The 19,049-nt window shown below is 47.9% G+C and overlaps 1 protein-coding gene across 1 annotated transcript; it reads right to left on the bottom strand.

Moving 5' to 3' along the window:
* Positions 1–791: 791 nt before the first annotated feature.
* On the bottom strand, positions 792–13,144 carry LOC309664309 (putative serine protease 47; the record flags this gene model as incomplete). Its single annotated transcript, XM_082469491.1, has 7 exons — positions 792–1,217; positions 1,926–2,009; positions 6,259–6,289; positions 6,958–7,118; positions 10,037–10,314; positions 11,755–11,938; positions 12,940–13,144. 7 exons carry the CDS (start codon positions 13,142–13,144, stop codon positions 1,189–1,191), a joined length of 972 nt encoding a protein of 323 aa, XP_082325617.1. The 3' UTR covers positions 792–1,188.
* Positions 13,145–19,049: the final 5,905 nt, after the last annotated feature.

Below are 19,049 nucleotides of genomic sequence, written 5' to 3'. Positions count from 1 at the left end.
TTAAAGGCTGAATTATGCCCCCCCCCCAAAATACATATGTTGAAGTCCTAACCCCAGTACCTCAGAATGTGACATTTTTTTTTTTGGTTGCACCATGTGGCATGTGGGATCTTAGTTCCTCTACCAGGGATGGAACCCGTGCCCAATGCAATAGAAACGTGGAGTCTTAAACCCCGGATCTCCAGAGAAGTCCCCAGAATGTGACTTTATTTGGAGTAGAGCCTTTAAAGAGATAATTGAGTTAACATGAGGTCGCTAGGGTAGCCCCTAATCCAATATGATTGGTGCCGTTATAGGAAGGGAGAATTTGGACACAGAAACACACAGAGGGAAGACAATGTGAGGACACAGGGAGAAGATGACCATCTATCAGCCAAGGAGAGAGACTTTAGACTTCTGGGCTCCAGAACTGTGAGGTGATAAATTCCTCTTGTTTAAGCCACATTGCCTGTGGTATTTGTTATGGCAGGTGGAGCTGACATATCCTTCCTCTGAAGGCCTCTGCACCCCCATGGCAGGAGTGGTGTCTGCAAGTGAAGACACCTTTCTCTCTCCCCAGCTGGACTCCTTCAGTGTCCTCACTCCTGCTTTCCTCCTGGGATAGTCTCCCTGCCCGGTCCTGTTTCCTTGACCACGGAGTCAGACAACAGACCTCAAGGGAAAGGGTGAGTGCTGAGGATCACAGCGGGCAATAGGGCCCCAAGACAGGAGCAAGATGACTCTTTCATTAGTTTGTATTTGTTTTTTTCATGCTTGGTTCGTGGGGTGGCAGCAGTTGGACAGGAAAGCGAAGAACGGACCACTGAAAGGTGATGGGGCTGCGGGAGGGGAGAGGCAGAAGGTTCCAGCGAGGAGACTGGACCCTGAGGCAGAGAGCAAGAGCAGAGGGGCTTGGGGGATCACTGCAGGGCTTTCCATACGGCCCCAAGCATGAACAACAGCAGGGGCCAGCTCTGTGGAGGCACAAAGGCTGTGCCAGGCCCAGGCGAGCCCGCAGCCTGCAGAGTCTGGTATGGAAACAGGGCCTGAGGAGGAGCGGACGTGGGCTCAGGGAGAGGTGTGAGTCTCTGGATCTCGACGATCCAGTCGGTGAAGTAGGTGACGTTGGTGAAGATGCTGGGGTAAATGGGATGACGGCAGTCAAAGCCCCAGCTGGACAGCCCCATCAGAACCCAGGCACTGGCGAAGTCACAGACGAGGGGCCCCCCGGAATCGCCCTAGGAAAGAGATGGGAGTTCATGTGGGTGACTGAGCCAGGTCTGAGAAGACCAGGTAGCAAGGTGGGGCTTATGAGTCTCTGCCATCCAGGCTCACTCAGGTGCACCTCTGTGGAAGTCCCAACACCAGCGTCCCACTGCCGAGCAGCCCTATTAGGCCATGCAGGCAGGCAGTGGAATCGTGCTATAGGAAGTTCCTGATTGACCCTCAGGACAATCATTGATCTAAACCTATCAACATATGGACCTCTGTGCCCAGCGAGGCCCTGGTGGTCCAGGACGGGCACTATCCAAGGCCGAGAAGGGACAGCTGCACCGTAGGGCCCAACAGAGCTGCTCTGTGAGTAAAGCCTGGCCAGCTAAAGCTGTGTCAGTCCCCAGCTCTTGCAATACCCTGAACTGCAGCAGCATGTGCCCACGTGGGTCCTCCTCCTTTTTCATTCCTTTAGTTAGGCCTTTCATTTTTCTCTCAACTTCTTGGTTGAACATTTTCAGAAAATGCCCCTACCCAGGCGTGGTGGAGGCAGCCTGTTTTGCTCGGGGAGAAGATGGGGGTCCCCAGAAAGCTGCTGAAGTCCTAAAATGCTGTCAGGGCAGGACAATCTGCTTGGAAATCCCCTCACTCATCAGCCAAAGCGAAGGTCCCATCCTTGGGGGTGGGGGTGGGGGAGCAGGGGCCATAGCCATGCTTGCTGCTCCTCCACTCACCTGTCCAACACGCACATCCAGCATCCAGGGCAGCCTCCGCCTTTGGGCACAGCGGTGAAATGACAAGGCTCCTCTTTTGCGGTGCTTTTTTAAATAAGCCAATTAGCCTGCCATTGTCAGATGTGACATGTGGAAACAAGCCATGGAAGGGACAGGACAGGAAGGGAAGGGCACTTCATAGGGTGGAGGCACAAAGCTTTCCTGTGCTGAGACTCCAGGCAAGAAACAACCTAACTTTCTGATGCAGGAGAAGGGGGAGCAGTAAGTGCAGATGAGGAGAGGAGGGTTGAGCCAGGTGGGGGGGAGGAAGAGCAGTGATGTGTGCGGAGCAAGGGGGATAGATGGGACATGGGGTCACAGGGCCTTATGGTGGGGGGTTAGAATTGACCCCCATGGAGAACTGTCTAGGTTATGTCTAGCACCTGGATCACTCTGGTGCTGTGTGGAGAATGAACCAGTTGGGAGGTAGCTACAGGAGGGAAGGTGAGAGATTACTGATGGGGAGGGGCCAGGGCAGTAAGAAACAGTCAGATTTGGGGCAATATGTTGAAGGAGGCAACAGGACCTTTCAAATCTGAGCCTTTCTCACCAACCAGGGAGGAACTGCAGAGGGGAAGCAGCAGGCTGAGCACGGAGCCCTGGGCTCTCCAGCATTTAGAGGTGGGAGGGGAGGGGACCAGGTGCACAGCAGAGTAGCTGGCTAGTCCTGGTGCCCAGGAAATGGGAGTGAGACTTGCTGAAGTGCTGAGTGAGAGGAGGACTCAGGTCCACAGGTGGCTCTGGCAAGACAGGCTCTTGGGGATGTTGGTCATGTGGCTCTGGTGGCACATTGGCGACACTCCTGGGTGGAGTGGGTTAGATTCAGTGCTGCTGTGAGTCTTTTGGGGAAGGAAGGCAGAGAAACTGGGCAATTGCAGGAGGGAGAGTGCTGTTGCACGTTTACACAGGAGCCAGGAAAGAGGGAGACAGAAGACGTGGAGCAGGAGTGCCTTTGGGCACCCAGAGCTCCAGGACAGACTGGCTGAGATGGGCCATGAGGCTCAGGAGAGATGGAAGATGCTAGGGTGGGGCTGGCAAGATGAATGGGCTCTAGGCTGATTGATTGCTTTGGCGTTCTCAGTGAAATGAGAAGATCTCCAGCTGAGGAGGGGGTGGGGGAAGTGGTGGCTTGAAGGAGAGAGAAGGGTACATGGTGTAGCTGGCCAAAAATAACCCTCAAAGATGCCCATCCTCATCACTGGACCCTTTGGCTATGTTACCTTACGTGGCAAAAGGGACTCTGCAGCTGTGATGGAGTTGAGCTTGAAATAGGAAGACTATCCTGGATTATCTGGGTGGACCCAATGTAATCAGAAAGATTCTCATGAGGAAAGAGGGCGGCAGGAGGCCAGAGTCAGAGGAGGAGATGTGATGACAGAAGCAGAGGTAGGAGCAATGTGCTTTGGGGACAGAGGAAGGGGCCATGAGCCAAGGAATGCTGGCGGCCTCGAAAAAGCTAGCAAAAGCAAGAAAACATTCTCCCCTAGAGTCTCCAGAAGGAACCAGCCCGGCCAACACCTTGACTTTAGACTTTTGACCTCCAGAAAGGTAAGAGAATAAAGTTCTGTTGTTTTAGCCACCCACTTTGAGGTGATTTGTCACCGCAGACCCAAGAAAGTCATACACGGGGTCTTCTTGGAGATTGGGAATGTGCCATCATCACCTCAGCTCTTCCCCTCTGTGCTCCCTAGCTGGGGTGCCCTTAGCCTTCCCCACAGTGTACCCACCCCAAGCTGTTCAAGGCCAGGGGAAGGCCTGGTCCCTGTCCACTCCAGGCCTCAGGGATTCGTGCAGATGAGCCATGTGGTTGTCTATATTATGATGGATTCTGGGCCAGTCCGAGGGAGATGGGAAGGGCTCCAATAGCCTCCTAGCCCCTGGGGAGTTCTCAGAAGGCAGAGGAAGGCCCAACACTAATGTATCCCACGCAAAGCGAGGTGCACTTTGCACTACTGAAGACACGCAGCAAACAGTGTGTGTGTGTGTATGTGTGTGTGTGTGTGTGTGTGTGTGTGTGTGTGTGTGTGTGTGTGTTGGGCAGGTCCAGAGCAATGAATTCTACCTTGGGTGAGAGGACAGGTCTAAGACAGGCCCAGGAGAACAGGTACAATTCAGATAGAGGGAGGCAGACCAGGCCAGGAGATTGAAAGCCAGCAGATGTTAAGCACCTACTGAATGCCAGGCACAGTACTGAATCTTCTATAAGGACCTTATTAAGTGGAGGCCGTTAGCAACCCCATTTCACGGGTTATCGAAGGTCGTAATCACTAAATTACAGACTGAAGACTGGACCCAGCTCTGTCCTGCCCCACAGTCTGAGCACTGAGTGCTCCTGGGGTCTGTCTCTCCTCAGACTTGTTTCTGGGTGTCCTGTGCTGGGGGAGGGCACTTCAGTGAGAGAAGAGAGTCCCGGTTGGAGGTTGGGACCAGAGCAGGCATGTGACAGAAGATGAATCTAGATGGAACCTCTCAGACAGGCTGTGGTGACTGAAAGGCTAAGGGGGGCAGGAGGGGCCATGTGCTGGGGCTCCTGGGTGTCCAGCTCAATGGTGTCCTCAGCCTGGGGAGAAACGAGAGGGGGTGGGGTCAAGAGGCAGAATGGATGTCCAGCAGGCAAGCAGGCAAAGGGCTCCGGCCCTGAACTCCATGGCCATGACCTCTCCAGGCTGGAAAGGAGGTCTACGGTGACAGCCAGATGGGGACTCGTGGGACTCAGCCCTTTATTTCACCTGCAGGTGCAGCTGACTCTGTGAGAACAACGGCCCAAGCCAGAGAGCCATGGGTTGTGCACTGGGAACCAAGAAAGCTGGGTCTACCTCCTACCAGGAGGGCAGGTGGCCAAGCTTCTTCCCTCTGGCTCAGCAGCTCCACTGGGCTGCCGTGAAAACAGCTGTCCGTGAGGCCTTCTCAAGGACCAGGCGCATCCCATCCCTCCTGTGTGCATTTCCTGGGGTGCCAAAGCATATTACCACAAACTGGGTCACTATAAAAACAACAGAAATTTCTCTTCTCACAGTTCTGGAAACCAGAAGTCTGAAATCAAGTACCTCTCTGTCTATCCCTCAGCCCACTCTAAATTCAAAATGGTATCATCTCGAGATTCTTAGCTAATCACACCTGCAAAGACCTATTTCCAAATCAGGTCACTTTCTGAGATCCCAAATGGTTACAAATGTAGGGGACACTATCCAACCCACTACACCATCCTTTCGACAATCCCATGAAGGAGGCCTCAGAATCCTACAGTATAAATGAGGACATGGGCTCAGAAAGTGAAAAGACCTTCAGGGCAGAGCAGTGTCTCTAACTCCAGAACCCTAATACTCTCCCCTCCACTCCACAATGCCATCTATGCAAGAGCTCCGCACATGATGCCAGCTTGGGAGGCTGGGCCCTGAGGCGGATATGGTGGAGGTCAGGTCAGGCTTGGAGTCAGAATACGGGGGACCAGGTTGTGCTGCCTTATTTTAGGGTAGCGACTTTCCCTCTCCGGACCTGTTTGCCCACCTCTAAAATTGGGCATTACAGAGAGAGGAAAGAAATGTTTACAATTCAAATATCCAACAGTGGACTCATACCTGTAATATGTAAAAATACACAAAGAGCCCCTAAAGGAAAAGAAGACAACCCAACAGAAAAGTGAGAGGGGGGAAAATCTGGAAGGGAAACTTTAGAGAAGACATCCAATGACAATAAACATATGAAAGTACATTTAACTTGTCATCAGGGACATGCAAACCACCATAAGCTATCAAAATGAGAAAAGATGGAAAGTGCAAAGTGTTGGCGAGGATATAAACTCTCATCCAGGACTTCCCTGGTGATCCAGTGGTAAAAAATCTGCCTTCCAATGCAGGGGACGCGGGTTCAATCCCTGGTTGAGGAACTAAGATCCCAAATGCCGCGGGGCTACTAAGCCAGCGTGCCGCAACTAATGAGCTCGTGCGCCTCAAGAGAACCTGCATGCCACAACTACAGAGCCCATGCACTCCGGAGCCCCACGCACAACAGCTAGAGAGAGAAAACCCACACGCGACAACTAGAGAGAAGCCTGAGAACCACAACCAGAGAGAAACCGGAGGAGACCGCGCACCGTAACGAAAGATCCCGCATGCCTCAGGAAAGATCCCTTGTGGTGCAACTAAGACACGACACAGCCAAAAAAAATAAGGAAAATAAATAAATAAAATAAATAAATATTAAACTCTCATCCACTGCTGGAATGAGTGGAAATGGTGCAACCACTTTGGAGATGTTGTTAGGAAATATCTGCCAAAGCTGAATATACACATACCTTTTAATTCAACAATTCTACTCAAGGGTTTCTGTGAAATAGAAGATAAAATATTTGGAAGTGAAACGAAATGAAAAACTTGGAAACCTCTAAAATACCCATCAAGAGTAGAATTGATCATAGAATTCAATTCACACAATAGAGTCCTGTAGAGCAATGAGACTCAACAAACTATAACTACATTTAACAGTTTGGATGAATCTCACAAATATAAAGACACGAAAGATTGACAACTGGAAATAAATTCTATTTATGGAATATTCAGAATCTAATCTAAGTTGTCAAAAGTGAAGATGGCGGTTTCTGTTGGGTGTTGGTGATAGGAAGGAGGTGTGAGTGGGACCTCTGGGGTATTGGTCATCTGTTGCGTAACTATGTGAAAGTTCATCCAACTTATGAAAACAGCATGAATAGATTCTTTTGTATGTATGTTATACTTAAATTAAAACTTTAAGGTATGCCTCATAAAAAGATGCTGTTTGAGGGTGCTGCCAGTAGATGCCCTTATGTGCAAGGGGCTTAGGAAGGGGCTATCCTGGGGGACACTGCCAAGGAATTGAGCCCAGGAAGACATGTGGAGGGAGGAAATGGGAAGTCCCAGGGGTCTCCACAAAGACAGTAGAGGCAACACAGCCCCTCCCCTAGGGAAACTGAGGCCCTGAGAACAGGCAAGGGAAGAACAGAAATGACCTTACTCACTTGGCAGATGGCCTTTCCTGTCGAGAAGTCCCCAGCACACAGCATGTCCTCATGCACGGAGAAGTTCTTGCCTTTTCTAAGTCCGTAAAATATATTACAAAACTTGTTCTCAATGAAGCCCGCCTTACCCTCCTGGAGATGGAAGGGTTCGGGCAGAGGCGCTGCGAGGATAAGGAGGAAATCAGCGAAGGGTGCTGTGGCTTAGCTACAGGCTACTCTGCCTTACTGTTCACCACTTCAACATGGACTTTTCTCAGCACAGTTGAGCCTTCAGCACTGTTTCAGGCTTCTACCTATGCCTAGTAAGCCCTCCCCCTTTTCTCAAACTTTTCCAAACTCATCCTATTCCCTCCACCTCCCTCATAGCAATAGACCACACCTCTCCTAGTCTACAAAGGAAAAAGGCAAATCCCACCAACACATGCCACTCAGTGGTGCTTAGCAACCATTCACCAACCTACCTACCCTTTCACAGACCATCCCATCCGCTCTCCATTTGTCTATCATTAACCTTTCCATCCATCCACCAATTCCTCTATCCATCTACCTATCTTTCCTCTTTCCTCATGTCCCATTCATCCCCTCACGCTTCCATCCATTTGCCCATTTACCCATCTTTTGATCCATCTCCACTCACTCCAACTATCTCTGCCTACCATCCTTTCACCCACCCACCCATCTTTCCTTCCACCCACTCATCCTCCCACCTACCCTTCACCCATCCACCCTCTCATCCAATCACTCATTTATTCCTCTGTCCTTGTGTTCAGTATCTTTTAGACACTAATGATACACAGGAACATTCTTAGTTGGGGGAGACAGGGATACCGAGCAGGGCCCTGAGGGGCTCCTGGGCACAAAGGCTTTCTGTGTCCCCCATTTCTTTGATTACAGGAAATAGACTTCATTCAGCCTCCATGACCTTCTCTGAGTTCCAACGGGCAGATTCAAGCAGTTGTTAATCAGGGAAGGGAGGGGATGCGAGACCAGTGAGAAACAGTCAAGAGAAACACAGTGCAGCCTTGGGGCAAGGTCCTGGCTCCCCAACAATGGATATACAAAACAATTTCTTAGAGCTGTTTTGCAGATACTGAAACCCCCTCCAGGTGGGAGAAGTTAGTGATTAACAATGGTATGCTGCCCACAAGCATGTAGACCCCAGACCAGTTGGAACCTGAAGGTTGATGATGCTGACTCTTACTTACCTCACCCCCACCTCATCAGCAGGACGTCCAAGAGCTGATCACGCCCTCTTTGAACCATTACTGTGAAACTTCTCACTATCCTCTCCAAGTAGAGACACAGTTTTTCGAGGCAGGAGCCCACTGTGTCCCCGTTTGCCTGGCAAAGTAATAAAGCTATCCTTTTCTACTTCACCCAAAACTCTATCTCCAAGATTCTATTTAGCACTGGTGTACAGAGAAGCTGAGCTTTTTGTATCAACAGAGTAAATGAAGTAAATAAGTAGAATTGTTTTAGATCTAATAAGTGGTGTAAAGGAAATAAAACAGGGACATATGCTATTAGAGGTTGCCTGTTTTAGCTCATATGATCAAGTAAAACTCCTCAGAGGAGCAGCTGAGTTGTACATGTAAAGAAGTGAGTCATGCCAAGGTTAGCAGGGAGAGCAAGTGAGGCCAGGGAGGCAGCTAAGGTGAAGGCCCTGAGGTGGCGATGGCCTTGGCATTTTCAAGCAGGAAGGAGGCCTGCTGGCTGGGATGGTGTGGGTGAGGGATGTAGTAGGAGATGAGCAGAGAGGAACTGGGGCCAACATTACACAGGGTCTGAGAGCCAAGGCAGGGAGTTACGACTTTTTTCTAGGTATAAATGAGAAGGCACTGAGGGTAATGAGCAGGGAACTGGCATGACTCCTGCTTTAAAGAAAACACTCAGACAGCTATGTGGAGACTAAAGTATAGCACACAGGGTGGGATCTCAGAGACCAGTCTGGAGGTACAGGCAAGCAATTATGGTCTATAGGACCAGGGTGGCAGCAGTGGGGTACCTACAAGGTGCCTGGCCCTGCCCGGGCCACAGGCTGGGATATTAAAACAAGAAAGACAGGGTTTCTGTCCTCAAGGAGGAACAGTCTGTGTGTGTGTGTGTGTGTGTGTGTGTGTGTGTGTGTGTGTGTATGTGTTGTGTATGTGGTGTGAGAATGCTGGGAACCTGGTTGTTTGTCCTATGATTAGGGAGTGTTCATGACATACTAGTAGGCAAGGGCCAGGGATGCTGGCACTTCCCACCCAATGAAGACAGGGTCTGTTCAAAATGCCTGTAGCACCTCTGTTGAGAAACACGGTACCAAATTATGACCCTACAAATAATTAAAATATATATATTCTTTTTCCCCTTAATTTTGCACCATAAGCATTTCCCCCAACCATAAATACTCCTTTCTTTAATAAAGACTCTGGCTCATAAGTCTTTGCCTACATTTCTCCTCTTCCAATCTTAAAAAACATAATTTTTTTCCTGCGTTATGCAGTGCACCTAACAAGCTTTCAAAGTAGATAGCTGAGCTGCGTTGGGAGAAGAGCAAAGTGAGGTTCAGAGAGTGAAACACTCTTAAGTCATAATCATTCTAACTTCATCAGGCAGGCTCAGAGGTCAGAAGTCGTACGTGTGTTTTCCTTCCACTTTTCCCAAGCTCCTCTTGTGGCAATGGGAAATCAGGGTGTTTGTTTGTCAGTGGCCTGCAATGGACCAGGCCCCAAGCATGACCTTTGAGTTGAATCAAGTCATCTCAGATCCATGGTTGATTAAAAGCTTGGAATCCAGAACCAGAAAGACTTCAAGAACCCAGAATCTTGATTCCAAAAGTCAAAGATTCCCAGACTTTCAGTGTAAACCTTTGTACTTAGGGAACACTGAAGCTTTACCATCACACACTTTCAGAACTAGAACTAGAATGGTCCACTCCTCTAGAAATGACGCTTAGTGGGCCAAGGTCCAGTGCCTCTTTGCTTGGGGACCCCTCAGGAGGAGCCACACCTCCCTTCTTCCCTCCTTTGTCCTTCTCCCCTTCCTCCTCCCCACCCTCATCTGCCCCCAACCCGACTCTCCTACACGCTCTCACTTTCCTCGTTGAGCATCCCCCAGCCAGTTATCCAGCAGGATGAGTTACTGGGTAGCTGCATGCCAGGGACTGGGAGGCAGGCGGGGATGATGTAGGAGGTGAAATTCACAGGAAAGAGCAGCTGCAACATGGCTATGTCACTCCCGAAGGGATGTAACTTCTCAAAGTCTGGGTGCATGATAATCCGACTCAGTGACATCTCTCGGGTGTGCTGGGTGTGCTGCTGCAGCTGGGTGCTTCCTAACAGAACCCGGTAGTTCTCCGGGGCGTGAGATTTTCTGGAGGAAGAAGGGCACATTGTCACCATCATCTCCGCGTGTGGGCTAGCTCTTTCCCTGCATCCTCATCTAACTGCCCACAGGCCTCTACCCCACATGATGCTAGACAGCTTTTATCTCCCCATTTCTAGCGTTCAGGAGTCCTTCTTTCTTGGGGCTAATTGCTATTCTACTTACAACCTCAGACACACGGCTTCTCCATCACACACTATAATCAGAGGAGCACTGAATCCTTGTGCTGGAAAGATCTTTGGTGGCGTATCAAATGAAGGTCTTTGATTGTACACAGGAGGAGTTCTGGCTCAATCCCAGCTCTAACTTTACCCTTCCCAAGACTCTCTACAGTCCACCTTCTGGCCCCACACTCTTCCTGACCTCTCCTTTCTTTAAACACCTTCCTGCCCAAGGGCTGCTTGTCCACTCAGTTATAAGGACTCACAAAAGACTTGTTAAATAAATGAGCAAATGAGTGCAGGAAACAGAACCTTGCCTTGTTCCCTGAACACAGGTGCTGAAACTTCCCACCTCCCTGACTGTTTGCACGGCTCGTCCACCTGGAGACCCACTCATGCTCCCCTTGCCCAAACCCTTCCCCTCCAGCAAGCCCCTCGCTCTGCATAGCCCTTCTCCGGAACCCCCAGCCCAGGCATCTGCCCTTCTCACCCATGTTGGGCCTTCTCTTGTGACAGGATGGAGACAGGGTGAGGTGGGGACTTGCCACCCCTGATGTCACAAAGGGGCTTGCATGGATCGTCGTATGGAGTAGGCGCCAATAGGACTCTAAGCTCCGAAAGTTCCAGCTCCCAGACCTGGGCTGTGATGCCCCAACTCCCTGGGGACCCCTCCTCATCTGTTCAGACCCAGGCACTGAGCCAGGCCCAGGACGGCCAGGGGAATTAGACTCCTGAGCAGCCATGTCACTCTCCCAGGGAGCCCCAATTCCCACCTATGCAGCCTGGCACCATGGCTCCCCACAACGCACACCAGCGGCCATGACTACTCCTGGGCACACAGTTGTGCAGGAGTAACAAGAAGAATTGCCCAGCTGCTGGCCAGACATGCGGTCCCAGGTCCCTGCCTAGAATCTGACACCTGGAAATGTGGGGACGTTAAGAAGAAGCTGTGATATGAGATTGGCCCACACTGCATGGCAGCCAGGACGGACACTGCCACTCTCCTGAGGCACATCTGTGTTGAAGGACAGGCACAGGGCCTGATGGCAGAGCATGAGGCGGATCTGAGCAGGTGAGCAGGGAGGCTAGTCCAGGTGGAGGGTACACAGGCCAAAGGCAGGAATGACATGCATCTGAAGGCCACAGACTGCCCCAGAGAAAAGCCCAGAGGAGCTGACGTGGGATGCCCATCACCCCTCTTCTCCTCTTCCCCCATATCCCCCTCGCCTGCCAGTGCCTGTGCTGGCACCCTGGAAGGAGGACTTACTTCAGAAAGCAGTGGGCAGTGGAAACGACCCAGCGAGAGTTAATGAGGACAGCTCCACAGACGTGTGAGCCCTGGTACTGCAAGCTGGCCTGCCATGGCCACTGGCCAGCCACCACGTCCTGGCCACCGTAGATCTTCCCCATCACCTTGGGTTTCCCGCACACTGTGGAGACTCCCCTGCCACCTACGAAAGAGACACTAGTAGTACCCCAAATGCCACTACCAGGAAGGCCCTGTCCACTTCATAGATGGGAAAACCAAGGCCAAGCGTCCAGTGGCCTAGCCAAAATGAAAGCGCTACCTGGACTCTACTTTCACTGGCTGCCCCTGAGAATTGGACAGAGCAAGCCCTGTGGGGATGAGGACCCAGAGGTCTGGTGGGATGGGGCAAGGGGGGACCTAGGGTAGCCACAGCAGCTCACAGCAGCATCTGCAGGGAGAAGGACATCCCCGAGTGAGGCTGCCAAGGGCTGGGCGCGTCACAGACCTTATTTCCCTCAACTAGCACACCTCAATGCCTACTCTTGTAGATCAAAGAGCTAAAGGTCTCAGAAGTTGCCAACATTACTTGCTCAAGATCATGGCTTCTTAGGGCCTGTGCCTCCTCCATGTCACCCCGGTGTCTTAGGGAGGGAGATTTGCAGTCTGTGGTGCTGTGTGAGCTGGGGAAAGTCATTCCCCCTCTCTGACTCAGGATTCTACATTTCTAAAAGAAGAGGGAGTGGGCTAATGAAGACAGCCCTGGCTCTAGGACTCACACCTGGGAGGGCAGGGGGTGTGCCCAGGCCCCCTGAGAGCGGGCATCTTGGTCTAGGGCCTGCGCTCCCAGGGCCTCACGGAGGGGAATGAGACCCGCGGCCCTGGACTCAGGGCCACTCGTTCATCAGTCCTGGTGCTTTCCTCCACCCAGCCACCCAGCCTCAGGGTCAGACCCTGCTATGTCCCCACTTCCACAGTCCCACAGAGGTCCCACGGTCCCACAGAGGCACTTCCCACCCAGAGGCTCCACAGTGGGGAGTCGGTGACCCACCTGTGTTGAGGGGGTCTCTGGGCTGCCCGGTTGTTGGCCAGGGCAGAGAAAAGATGAAATTCAGTGACTCAGGGCACCCAGGCCCTGGTCACAGCCGGCCCCCTCAGGCCCTGCAGTTTAGGCCGTTTCAGCCCTCAACAGAGGCCCCAACGCACCTGTGGCTTCCGGGGCCAACCGCTGCGCTTCCGGAGTCGGAGCGCTGCCCTCCACCGCTCCGCCCGCGCCTGGAGCCCAGCCGGGGGCGGCCGTGGCCGTGGCCGGGGACCCTCGCAGCTCCAGGGTGGCCACGGGCAGCAGCAGCAGCCAGAGAAGGGCCACAGGCTGGCCTCGGCCTTGGGCGATCCACGCCTCCGTGCCCATTGCCAGGGTTGCTGACTCCCGCCTGACCCCAGCCTGGCCCTGCCTGACCTTGCCCTGACCCCGCCTCAGCCCAGCCCTCAGCCCACCCTGACCTTCTTCAGAACCTTTTAAACAACTCTACTAAGATATAATTTATATACCATGAAGTTCACTTATTATTATACAAGGGACAATTCAATGATTTTCTGTACATTTTTTAAAATTTATTTATTTATTTATATTTAAATAAACTTTTTGTTTTAGATTTATGAAAAAGTTGCAAAGACAGTACAAGGAGTTCCAAGATCCCCCTCACCCACTTTCCCCTAATATTAAGATCTTATATTACTATGGCACACTTATCACAACTAGTGAGCCAATATTGAGACATTAATATTAACTGAGGTCCATTCTTTCTTTTTTTTAATTTTTTTAAGCTTAAGGTGTATAGCATAATGATTTGACTTCCATGCATCATGAAATGATCATCAGAATATATTTAGTGAACATCCATCATCCCACATAGATACAAAATTAAAGAAATGGAAAAAAAAGTTTTTCCTTATGATGAGAACTCTTAGGATTTACTCTATCAACTGTCATGTATAACATACGGCAGTGTTAATTATATTTATCATGTTGTCCATTACATCCCTAGTACTTATTTATCGCATAACTGGGAGTTTGTACCTTTGACTGCAGCTAACCAGTTCTCCCTCCCCCAATCTCCGGCCTCTGGTAACCACAAATCCGATCTCCTTTCCTATGAATTTGTTTGTTTTTGAAGTATAATTGATGTACAATGAAATGCTATGTTAGTTCCTGTTACACAACATAGTGATTGGTTATTTCTGTACATTTCAAAATGATAAGTATAGTTATGATATGTCACCATACAAATATATCACATACTTATTGACTATATTCCCCACAGTGTACATTTCATACTCATTTATTTTGCAACTGAAATTTTGTACCTCTTCATCTCCCTCACCTATTGCTTTCTTTCCCCCAACACTCTCCCGTCTGGCAAGCACCTGTTTGTTCTCTGTATCTATAACTCTGTCTCTGTTTTGTTAGGTTTCTTCATTTGTTTTATTTTTTAGATTGCATATATAAGTGTAATCATACAGTACTTGCCTTTGTCTGATTTACTTCACTTAACATAATACCCTCATGGTCCATCCATGTTGTTGCAAACGGCAAGATCCCGTTCTTTATCAGATATGTGATTTGCAAGATTTTCTCCAAGTCTGTAGCTTGTTTATTCATTCTTTCAACAGTGGTGCTCAAAGAGCAAAAGTTTTTAATTTTGATGAAGTCTAATTTACTAATCTTTTCTTGTATGGATCATGTTTTTGATGTTATATCTAATAGATCATGAAGAGTTTCTTCTATGTTTTCTTTGAGAAATTTTAGGGGTTGTTTCTTACATGTGGATCTGTGATCAAGTTTTAGTTCATTTTTGTCTAGTGTGATGTAAGTTTCTGTTTCTTTGCTTTGGGTTTTTCCTGTGGATATCCATTTATCCCTGCACCTTTCCTTGGTTAAAAAAAGAAAGGTTAGTCTTTCTTGTATTGAATTGTCTTGGGACCTCTGTTGAAAATCAATTCATAATAAAAATTGATTTATTTCTGGACTCTTAATTCTGTGCCATTGAACTGTATTCCTTTCCTTGTGCCTGAAACCCACTGTCTAGATTAACACGTATTGTAGTAGAATTTGACGTCAGGTGGTGAAAGTTCTCCAGCTTTATTCTTTTGCCAAACTGTTTAGGCTATTCTGCATCTTTTGCATTTCCATATGAATTTTAGGATCAGCTGTCAAATTCTACACAAAAAGAGCCTGCTAGAATATTCACAGGGACTGCATTGAATTTATAGATCAATTTGAGGAGAATTGCTTTCTTTTTTTGACTTAAAAATTTATTTATTTATTTATTTATCCATTTTTGGTTGCGTGGTGTCTTCGTTGCTGCGTGTGGGCTTTCTCTAGTTGTGGTGAGTGGGGGCTACTCTTGGTTGCAACGTGCAGGCTTCTCATTGTGGTGGCTTCTCTTGTTGTGGAGCGTGGGCTCTAGGCACGTGGGCTTTAGTAGTTGTGGCACACGGCTCAGTAGCTGTGGCTCACCGTCTTTAGAGCGCTGGCTTGTATTTGTGCCTCATGGGCTTAGTTGCTCCGCGACATGTGGGATCTTCCTGGACCAGAGCTCAAACCTGTGTCCCCTGCATTGGCAGGAGGATTCTTAACCACTGCACCACCAGGGAAGTCCGAGAATTGCTTTCTTGATAATATGAAGTCTCCTGATCTATGAACAAGAAATGTTTCTGTTTATATAGATCTTTAATTTCTCTCAGCAATGTTTTGTAGTTTTCAGTGTACAGATCTTGCAGCTCTTTATTAAATTTATTTCTAAGTATTTTATTCTTTTCCATGCTACTGTGAATGAAATCATTCTGTTAATTTTCCTTCTCATATTTTTGTTCTTAGTATATAGAAATGAAATTTATTTTTATAAGAAATGTTTCCTGTGACCTTCTTAAACTTGTTTATTCATTGTAGTCTGTTTTGTTTTGTTGTATTTTGTTTTGGTGGGATCATTGGTGTTTTCTAACACATAGGATCATGTCCTCTGTAATAAAAGTTCTAATTCTGCCATTTAAAGTTGGATGCCTTTAATTTCTTCTTTCTCTCCTACCTTCTTTTTTTTCTTTTTCCCTTCTTTCCTTCCTTTCTTCCTTCCTACCTTTCTTTCCTCCACTTCTTAGAGACTATATTTTAAGGACCTTGCTTTTCAAATATGGTCTATCAATCTTTGTCTTTAACTTTGTTTCATCTATTCACATTCAATGTGATTATTGATATGGTTGGAATTACATTTTCCACTTTGGTATTTGTTTTCTGTATGTCTCTTATCTTTCCCCCCACTTTTGAGACAGGCTGGGACCTGGGACCCTTTGCTGCAGTGCTACAGCAGATTTCTATAAACTGGTGTATGCATGGGTGAGAGTCCCACCTGTGGGTTAGGTTCCTACAGATGAAATACAACTGTCTGGTTTCCAGGCTCGATCACCCCGGTGGGCAGTGGACAGGGTGCACCCTCCTTCAGTGGCCCTTTCTGAAAGCTTGCAGGTTGGTGCCTGAAGAGACAACTGCAGGGTCAGGTTGAAACGGCAATCTCTCTCTTTCTCTTTCTCTTTCTCTTTTACAGTCTTTTCTGTCCCTCCTCCCTTTACCTCTCCCTTGGTCCTTATACCTGCACTCCCATCCCCTTTATCCTGAAAACTTCTTGTTTGTGTCTAAGTTTTTGTCATTGGTATCTTTGTTTTATGAGTTTTGTCTGTCCAACTGCTCCTACAAGTCTCTGCTAACATTGTGGGCATGGTGAAGCTCTTAAACCCTGAAATACGAACGGATCCCACATTGTCTCAGACTCGACTCCAGCCTTGGGTTACATAGTGGGATTTTAAAGAACAAAAAAAGAAGAGAGGGGCTTGCACCTCTCTCCTCTGCCTTTGCAATGTAACTGTTCTGCCTGGACTCTCAGGGACTCCGTGATCCATCTGTAGTCCCCCAGACTGAGGGAAAAAAAGAGACCTTTTTAAATTCAAGCAGGAAAACTAAGAGATCTCTGATTTTGTAAAAATTAACTTGTGTGGCTTAAGCTTGTGGGTTTAATTAATACAGACCAGTCTGTATTATCAACATTAAGTATAATACTTCTATCCTACCTAGGGTTACTGGAAGTCAATAAGTGCATATTGTTTCTGTGATAAAATCTGTTAGCAAGGAAAATAACCTGATATGATTAAACTTTTAAGTAAATATGACTGGATAAGAGCTTTTTAGTAAACTCAGTGGGAATAATCATGTTTTCCAAATGTCCATCTAGAACAGTCCCTCCAAATTTTGGTAACTTGAAACTAAATTAAGTTAAATGATAGGAATCCATTGAGTATCCAGGCCATTTCAAATAAGATGAAATATTGGAACATCAATTGCTAAACAGGTCTAAATTTACCTACTTTTGTTTTCTTGTGAGAGGGAAAGTAAGGATGTTTGGGTTTATTAGACACATATCTTACATCACATTAAGGAAAGAAATTGTGCTTTGGGAAGATACATGGGATCTTCCCAAGCGTTTATGGGATATTCCAATCAGGGAATGCTAATGTAAAAGACATTTCATTGTGACATAAGGAAGGTAAGATGTGTGCTTTCAGAAAAGAAGGTATGTGGAATGGAAATGTATTTCGTTAAATGGAAAAATGTGCTTTTGTCCTACAGCTGGTTATTTCTGAATGGAAAAAAGAAGGGACAAAATATGGCTACAGAAAGTTACAGAAGATTTGCAGAAAAGGAACACTGAGAAGAGAATGTTTTATGTGGTTGGAATTTTCTAAGTTTGGATTAAATTTAATTAGGTAACCGGATTTTATCAAGAGTAGGCTGATATAAGACTGGATTTGGTTTCTTTCTCTCATAAGAGAACAAAGATTTCCTCGAATGCTCCTTTTGATAACAGATTGTGTGAGTTTCTGTGCCTTTAAGTGATCTGCATTTACTTTTGGAATCCTTTTTTTTTTTTTTCACCTTAGCTCAAGGAATAATTGTTTCACAGCAGCCTATGATTCTCTTTGACTGGATGTTTTAAAACTTTTGGAAATTTTTGACAGATTTCCCAAATATCAAATTCTAATTGAAATTCTTTTGACTTCCAGTTAACTTTGGGATGCTTCATGGGGCCCCTGGAGCCTCCCAAAGAGAGATCCTAAACTAATTGGGTTCATTTGGTGTGTTAAATTACATGGGAAACATTGTCTAAACTCATTGTTGCCTGTGTCAGATGGAATCATCAGGCTCTCCCCAGTTTTATCATAGCTGTCAAACAGAGAGGGGAAAGGGTTTTAGGTTTTTCTGCTGTCTAGTCTCTCACCTTATTCTATGTCCAAAAAAAATCCCCTGTGGGAATACTCCCAACGTAGGCCCTTAGGTCCTGACCCCAATGGCATTTTCCATTGCACCCAACTCCAATTCCTCCAGGAGTTCCTTTTTTGCACCTCTAGGACCCCTTTCACTCAAGGCCTTGGCAGCCCATACCTTGTTACAGATCACCTATTGGGTGGCCACTTCCAAGCAGCCCACATCCTAGGTTTTATAGATGCTCAAACTCGAGGAATACCCCCAGCATAGGGAAACGTTATTGGACAAAAGCCTCCTGGTAAATGTCTCTGGGACACTGGACTTCATTTCTAGGAGCACTTTTTCTCGGTTGCATGTTATTCAACATGGGATGATCCTCTTCTAAGCCAGAAGAAACACCTCTGGAGAGTATCCTTAAAAATTGGAAACTTTCAAAATAGACGGGCTGAAAAGGGAAACGTTTAAACTCTATTGTAACATTGCCTGGCCCTTGTATAAGTCAGGGAATGGAGAAAAATGGTCTGAAAATGGGTCTCTATAATACCGTGTTGCAATTGGATCTCTGCTGTTGCAGGACAGGAAAATGGACTGAGGCTCCCTATGTTCAAGCCTTCATGGTCCTGGGAATTCCCTGGCGGTCCAGTGGTTAGAATTCTGAGCTGTCACTGCTGAGGGCATGTGTTCGATCCCTGGTCGGGGAACTAAAATCCCACAAACCACATGGGGCTGCCCCCACCCCCCAAAATAAACCTTCATGGTCCTTTACCAAAACCCCGCTCTATGGGTCTCCTGTAATCAAAAGCCTGGGGAATCAGAAACACTCCCGACATTTTAAATGATCCCCTTCTAGCTTTCTCCGACTCTCAGGGGGGAAACCAAGCTTCACCTGCTTCCCCGGAGCCACCTACTCCTCCGGAGCCACCTACTTCTCCGGGTCCCTCTGACCAATCCCAATCTCTGCCTCCTTATGTCCCTTTATATCCTCCGTCGCCCCAGGAGGGAG

Source organism: Balaenoptera physalus (genome assembly GCF_965194825.1).
Source record: "Balaenoptera physalus genome assembly, chromosome: 7".
Classification (NCBI taxonomy): domain Eukaryota; kingdom Metazoa; phylum Chordata; class Mammalia; order Artiodactyla; family Balaenopteridae; genus Balaenoptera; species Balaenoptera physalus.
This window is presented reverse-complemented; position numbering and strand designations above follow the sequence as displayed.